This window comes from Myotis davidii, unplaced genomic scaffold, assembly GCF_000327345.1.
Source record: "Myotis davidii unplaced genomic scaffold, ASM32734v1 scaffold21, whole genome shotgun sequence".
Lineage (NCBI taxonomy): Eukaryota > Metazoa > Chordata > Mammalia > Chiroptera > Vespertilionidae > Myotis > Myotis davidii.
Window position 1 is genome coordinate 908,531 of NW_006292573.1, and position 8,198 is coordinate 916,728.

At 37.4% G+C, this 8,198-nt stretch overlaps 1 protein-coding gene across 6 annotated transcripts in view; it reads right to left on the reverse strand.

The window, feature by feature from the left end:
- G2E3 (G2/M-phase specific E3 ubiquitin protein ligase) overlaps positions 1-8,198 on the reverse strand; it is an 84,320-nt gene that overhangs the window by 47,622 nt on the left and 28,500 nt on the right. For 5 of the 6 annotated variants that reach the window (XM_015565481.1, XM_015565480.1, XM_015565478.1 and 2 more), the window contains 2 exons: positions 3,556-3,653; positions 1,005-1,106 (listed from right to left, as the gene is read on the reverse strand). In XM_015565481.1, the coding sequence (XP_015420967.1) occupies positions 1,005-1,106; positions 3,556-3,653 (200 nt within the window). Of the gene's footprint in view, positions 1-1,004; positions 1,147-3,555; positions 3,654-8,198 lie in introns of those variants that run through there. The other variant, XM_015565482.1, reaches the window with a different exon arrangement.

Below are 8,198 nucleotides of genomic sequence, written 5' to 3' on the forward strand. Positions count from 1 at the left end.
GCCTGCCCTCTGCCACCCAGGAGCAGGCCTAAGCCAGCAGGTCGTTATCTCCCGAGGGGTCCCAGACTGGGAGAGGGCACAGTTCGGGCTGAGGGACCCCCCTCTCCCCCCCAAGTGCACAAATTTTTGTGCACCAGGCCTCAAGTCCATAAAAGCCTAAGCAACTGTTCAACCATTCGACCAGTAGCTATGATGCACACTGACCACCAGGGGCCAGAAACTCAAAGAACTGGCATGGAAACATGGAACAGACTGATGCATCTCGGTGAGAAGGTGGGGAGGGTAGAGGGTGGGGAGAGAGTAACCAAAGATCATATATGCATATTAAAGGCATGCACTGGTGGGGTCCCACGGCCTGGCCTGCGGGGAAAGGGCCGAAACCGGCAATCTGACATCCCCTGAGGGGTCCCAGATTGTGAGAGGGTGCAGGCCAAGGGACCCCACTGGTGCATGAATCCATGCACCGGGCCTCTAGTACTATAATGAAATGAGTGAGGAGTTAAAAGCTTAGAATACTTATCTTGGAGAACAGGAGGCCCCGAACAAAGCACACAAAGTCACAGAAGGGACACAGAGGTGTGGAGATCACAAATTACTGGTCTACATACTTGTGTAATTTTACCTCAACCCATCATTTCAACCCAACAACTGAGGTATAAGAATGAAAAGTGAATGTCTGGATGACTCAGTATTGAAGTTTGAAGAACAGCGGAGTATTAGTGCATTCATAATTCTGATGATAAATGTGGGTGAATTGATGGGTTGGTTGGAATAAGATAAGGAAGTGAAAATCAATACTGTCACATATATTATCCAGGGGCGGTTAAGTTCCCTTTCACTTGCAAAAAGACAAATGTTCTAAATTCACCATATTTGACAAAGTAAGCACTGGAACATAAAATAGAAGTCTTACAAATTTCTAGTGGAGAAACTGATAAAAAAGACTTCCCTAGTATTGACAATATTTACAATATTTACTAAAATGAGTAAAATAATTTACTTACCAGTTTAGAAGCTCTATTCACTTCTTTCCTTATGTCTTCTATTAGGAAACCATAAACTCCTTCTTCTTCTTTACCTCTTTGCCAAATTCCACTTGACATCAACTATGAATATGTTCTCAATTAAAAAATAAACTCTAAAAAACTAGTTTTGAATAAAAATTATTTATCTATAATATTTTAATAAATAAAACAGCTAGAATTTCAAGTACCTCTTACCTGTAATAGTTATTTTTTATAATCAAAGTAAGAGGCTACTCACATTTTTTATTTAAAAGGTACTGTATATTAATAGTCCATGTAATGAAACTAGTCTCTAAAATATTTCAGGAAATAAGAGACAAAGGAAGAAAGGAAGGAAGGAAAACCAAAAATACCTGTAATTAAGCTTTATGGGGAAAAAGTGGTAAATACTGAAAGGTGTAAATATAATAACAGTCAATACGAGGGGGATAATACAGATTATTAGTGATATTTCAGGCTAACTGTAAATCTAGCTGGATTCTAAATCATATAAGGCATATTTACAGGGAAACCTATTGAATTGTAATTAACATAAATGTTTAAATGTTTTAAAATCTGATTTTTAACTTTAGTTTAAACATGTTAAAGGAGCATGAATCAAGAAAAAGCATGGGCCGAAACCGGTGTGGCTCAGTGGATAGAGCGTTGGCCTGCGGACTGAAAGGTCCCAGGTTCGATTCCGGTCAAGGGCATGTACCTGGGTTGCGGCTGATCGATGTTTCTCTCTCATCGATGTTTCTGACTATCTCTCTCCCTTCCTCTCTGTAAAAAAATCAATAAAATATATATTTTTTTTAAAAAAAAGAAAAAGCATGGGACTGTGAATAACAAGTCCTGGCTTGCAAATCAGGCTCTGTATCCAACTTTCCAGATCCCTCAGCAAATAATTTAATATGAATGATCTTAAACACAAAAATAAAAACACTGGACTAGATTATCAATAAGTCACTTTTAACTTTAACATTCCATTGCCATTGGTAACATTACTACTCTTTTCTGTTCACAGAGAAATAGAATCTTATAAATGTTGAGTCTAGGGTTAGTATCTCTTCAAATTATTATACTCGCTAATAAAATAAGAGAATATAAAAAATTTAATGTGATCAACTTAAATATATTTAAATATTTCAAAAATACTTCAAAGTACTGACAATATCAAAGTGCTTAAAGGGTCTTAATCAATATAATGTCTCCTAAAGAAAACCAAGTGATATTACTTAGGAATTAGTTATGGGGAGGAGGGGGAGAACAGACTAATAAAATAGCCCTCTTAATTCTACATAAAAAGTAAAATAAGCTCTTAGAAAAATGAAAACGTTTTGTTATGCAAAATACAATAAATTCCAATTTACAAAAAATTTCGGCATGCCAATTTCATGTTTTCTTAACTCTTGGTACAAAGGAATTAGGTTCTTAGGCCAGTCTAGAAGTTTATTTAACCCATAGGGTAACTGAGACACAAAACTAGTCTTACAGAACCACCAAGGAATATATTATATGTTTTCTTAAGGAAGCATCTAAAGAGTTTTAACATGGATACTGTGGTAGGTTGTAGAGGGCCGCCTGGGAGGCACCTAGGCATTTTCTTATAATTATTGTCAGCTGAACTCAGAGCATAGGCAGAGCCACGCCCTGGGAACATGCTTCCCCAATAAGGCTGGACATGTTAACCAGGCAGGGGTGGCACTAGATAGGTAAATCTAGGGCTTTAAAATAAACCTGCTGTGTGGCTCAGCCCGCTTTTGCTGCCTCTCCATCAGAGAGGATGGCGCCCACCTGGCCCCAGTTTAAAATCTATTTCTGCGTCTTGGTCTTTCTTTAATTTCTTAATCCCCAGCTCCTCCACTCAGCAAATGGACTGTTTCCTTTTCCATGTGGGACATGGAGAAGAGAGAAACAGCCCCCCCATAATAGGTATAAAAATATGTCCACAAATTAGTTGATACTCTTTCCTTTAAGAAGTGGAGTCTAATTTCTTTCCCCTTGAGTGTGAGTTAACACTTAATAACTTGCTTCTAAGCAAGAGCACAAAGCAAAAGTGACAGTGATGTGTGACTGTGAAGACGAGGTCACATGATTCCACGACAGTGTATGTATCTATCCCCTCTTCCTTTTTTTCTTCACTTGCTCTGGAAGAAGCCAGATTCTATGCTGTGAACAGCCCTAAAGCGGTACCCAGAAAATAAGAATTTAAGACACAGATTCAGTGAATCAAGAAATTGGTGGAGGGAATGGGGAAATAAATGAGACTAATTTTCAGTATGAAATTACTTTTTTCTTTTGAGTGACCCATCATAAATTATCTTATTTCCTTTTCTACAAATATTTATTACCTTTAGTCAAAATATTAGCAAAAATAAATATGTAATGATGACAGGTCTTAATGAAAATCTTATTTTTACATATAGGCAAAATGAGAGCCAGAATAGTTAAATAAGTTATCTAATTCTCAGAAACCAATCATCAGGATCTAATCCTCTTCTTTAGAAGAACATCAAATTTCTAAGATTTACTTATAAATTATACTCACCAAACAATAGTAATGTACAGTGAGATTCCATTTCTCATCAATTTTCTTTTCTCCATATTTATTAGGACAATCATCATTTTTTCGACAGAAAACACAAGCTAACAGTGAAAAAGTAAATTAGATAGGAAAAATATTTTGTAAATTTAAAAAACACCACCACCCTATGGAATTAGTGCTTTTTTCAATTGATGTGTTCAATTCTTTCTGTGTAAGCAAGTCACATTATATTGTTATCGGTAACTTAAAATTTCAACACCTACTTCTAAAACAATGATGTGAGTTTATATTTTATTCATTAATCTTTAATGATGAATTCCAGTGTATAGATAAAATGGCAACCTGCAAGGTAACATCACTGAAAACAATGGATTAGGAGTCTTCAAAACTCTATTAAAGCAACGCTTAAGCTGCCAAAAACTGTCAGAATCAATTTTTCAGAAACTCTGAAATCTTACAACAATTAGGAGGATCCTATATAATAAAAGCCCAGCGATCATAACGGCAGAATGACTGCTCAACCAGTCACTATGAGGTGCACGGACCACCTCAGTAGGCTATCATCACACGATGGTGAACAGGGACCTGGGGGTGGGTGGTAGAGGGTGCGGGCGGCACCAGGCCAAGGTCCCCACCCTGCCAGTTGCCCCCCACACAGAGGGTGACCCGCAGCGGGGGTAGGGCTGGGGAACGGGCGGGAATGGCCGACCTCTCGATCCTTCCCCCTGGCCTTCAGGCTCCAATCACCCGATGGTGAATGGGGAACTGGAGTGGGTGGCGGCAGGAGGCGGGGCTGGGTGCCGGGGAAGGTGGCCCTGATCAAAGGCTAGTCCAAGGGACCATAGCCATGCATGAATTCATGCACCAGGCCTCTAGTGCTTAATAAAAAACAAGTTGCTATATTTGATGAGAACTTTATGGTATTTTAACTCACCCATCATCTCCCACTTCCCAATCTCCAGCTGGGCAATGGCCTTAAGTACAATGGCCCATGTTCCTGGTGTGGATTGTCCAAGAGGAGGTAATGTGGACTTTGTTCTCAAAGGAATGTTACTGTTTGTTTTGACCTATGTAGAGGCTCCCTGAGGGGATGGGCTCAGATGCTTGCCTTTGTTTTGCCTAGGTCAGAACTTTCTCAGGGCTGGAGTCTGACCATTATCAAAAGCATTTAGACAAATATACTAGCTGCAGCAGCTTGAAACAAAGGATAACTGACAGGACAAGCAGGTGACAGACTAAAAAGCCTAAGAAAGAAGAGGCTGGAAATGAGGGATACATGGGGAAATAATGGCTTTGAAAAGTTCCCACATATAGTGAGGGAATCTAGGACACACACTCAGGGCTGGGTGCATACTCAGGAAAAACCCAGAAACTAAGTTGCACCTCTGGCTGGTCAGGAAGCTCCTGAAAGCCTCTATAAAAATAAAATTTAATTTTAACTTTAAGGAACTAGAAGAAGAAGAAAAAAGAATAAAGTAAACCCAAAACTAGCATAAGGGAAGAAATAATAAACATTAGAGCAGAAAACAATGAAAGAGAAAGAAAACAATAGAATGAATAAAAGCAAAATTGGTTCTTTGAAAAGGTCAACAGAATTTTAGACTGACTCACAATAAAAGAGAGAAACCTTTAGATTGACCTAGAAAAAAAAAAGACTCAAAACTTATGACAAAGATACAAAAATTAAAACAGTGTGGTAGTGGGATAACAGAAATGGAAAGATATATAGACATATAGATATATGGAAAAGAAGATTCCAGAAATAAACCCATATATCTAAGATCAATTAATTTTGAACAAGGATTCTAAGACCATTCCATGGGAAAAGAAAAGTCTCTTCAACAAATGGTGATTCATGGCAGGCCCTTGCCAGGTAGTTAGGGCGCTGTCTCAATGCACCAAGGTTTCAGGTTCGATCTTTGCTCAGAGTATATACAAGAAGCAACCAATGAAACAAAAAATGCATGGAACAACAGAATGACATCTCTCTCTCTCTCTAAACCAATTAACAAAAAAAATTTTAAATGGTGCTGGGACAACTAAATAGTCACATGCAAGATAATATAATCACACCCCTTCCTAACACCATACACAACAATTAAATTAACTCAAAGCAGGTCCAAGATCTAATTGTACGGTCAAAACTATATAACTCTTAGAAGAAAACATAGGGGTAAGTCTTCATAACCTTGAATTTGGCAATAGTTTCTTAAATATCACAAGATACTAAAAACAAAAGTAATCAAAGAAAAAATAGAGAAATTAAACTTCACCGAAGTTTAAGACATTTGTTCATCAAAGGATAATAACAAGAGAGTAAAAAGATAATGTACAGAGAATTAAGAGAATATATTTGGAAATCATATACCTGTTAAGGGTCTAGTGTCCAGAATGTATAATAAAGTCTTACAACTCAACAAGAAAAATACAACCCAATTTTAAAATGGGGCAAAAGATCTGAATAGACATTTCTCCACAGAAGATATATGGTCAGTAAGCATATTAAAAGATGCTTAATATCATTATTCATTAAGGAAATACAATCTAAACCACAATGAGATGCCACTCCACACCCACTAGGATGGTTATAATCAAAACACCCTAGCCGGTTTGGCTCAGTGGCTAGTATTGGCCTTCAGACTGAAAGGTCCCAGGTTCAATTCTGGTTGCAGGCTCAATCCCCATTCCTGGTCAGGGCGCATGCCAGAGGCAACAAGTTGATGTGAGGTGTCTCTTTCACATGATGTTTCCTTCTCTCTGTCTCTCCCCACCGCCACTCTTTCGAAAAAAAAATCAATGGAAAAATATCTTTGGGTGAGGATTAACAACAACAAAAGTAATAATAACACAGTAACAATTAACAGATAATAACAAATGTTTGGAAGGCTGCGGAGAAACCCTCATATACTACTAGTGTAAATGTGAAATGGTATAGCTACTTTGAAAAATAATCTGGCAGTTCTGCAAAAAGTTAAACATAGTTACTGCATGGCACAACAATTCCATTCCTGGGTATACATGCCAAAGAAATAAAAAATAAATATTCAAACAAATATTTGTATACTCATGTTCACAGCAGCACTGTTCACAATAGCCAAAAAAAGGGGGAGGGATGTTCACTGATAGGTGGATAAATAAACAAAATATAGTATATCCATACAATAGAATATTATTTAGCTAGAAAAAGGAATGAAGTACTGATACATACAACATGGATGAGTCTTGAAACATTATGCTAAATGAAAGAATCCAAGCACAAAAGGTTACGTACATGATTCCATTTATATAAGATTTCATTATCCAGAATAGGTATATTACAGAGATAGACAAAAAGCAGACTGATGTTTTCAAGAGGAAATGAGAAGTGACTACCTAATGGGTATAGAGTTTCCTTTGACGGTGATGAAAATATTTTGGAGCCAGTGATGGGTGCACAAAATTGTGTATGTACATAATGCACCAAATTGTACATTTCAAAATAGTTAAAATGGTGGATTTTCTATTATGTGCATTTTACCACAATAATAACAAATTTAGAAAGAAGTTTGAGAAGCTCAGCTCTAAGCAAGAGCAATTTTAAAGTGCTCACTCATGCTATCCTGTGCACTGTTTCTGGCTCCTGAGAAGGACTAGACAGAAACTAAGGGTCCCAGCAGGGCCATATTGAACTTCCTTCCGTGTCTGCATGACTAGCTTAAGCTTTACTGAACTTCATCACTCTCCAAGCCACATCTAGGAAGAGCTTTATACACATAAAGTTTGTTGATGGAGGTATGCAAATAATGTTACACAGCCATGAATTCCCACTATAACCAACAACATGGGGATGAATCTCATGAGCATAAGGAACAAAAAAGACTTTGAGTCAGATATTATTCTTGGGAAGGATAATAGGACAGCATGAGGACAGCAACAACAAGGATGACTTCTGGGTGCTATTTCTATTCTACTTTTTGTTCTAAAGGGTGGTTACACAGGATGGCCCTAATTATTACCCTGAGGAGTTTGTAATTTATTTGGGGTGCAAATAGGAGTCAATGAAGATCTGTGAATTGGCAGAGGTATAACCAAAGATGTGTTATTAAAGAAGGAGAAAGACTACAAGAATCTAGAACTGAAATAAAAGAGGCTCACAAGTAGCCAAAAAGAAAAGAGGAACTATGTAAATACAAGATGGTGCTGCTGCCAAGCCATTTTATCTATGTGCCTTGATGTAATAGTCTTATCCAAATTTCCAAGTATCTCACTGAAAATATCTCAAAATGAACAAAATTGTTCTATGTGACACTAGTGGAAATAAGAGTGAGCCAAATCTAGCTATCATCTGTGCCCATGTGATGTCCTGTAATCTTTCATATGTATTACCTTGGATAAAATATGAGCTGGAGTTAATAATTTTGTTAACAGTATACTATATTTCTCAAATGTACATGCAATATAAATTTTTAATATACCAGATATTTATCTGCAATAATGGATGGGAAAAAATTGAGGGTTTAATATCCTCAGCAATTCACAGAAGCTCCAAAATCCAACATCTATATTCCCATCACATACATTGAAACCATCATGACAATGCTGTCATTTTCCTTTGTGAGACCAAGGCAAGATGGCAGGTTCTAAATAATGCATAAGCTACCAACATT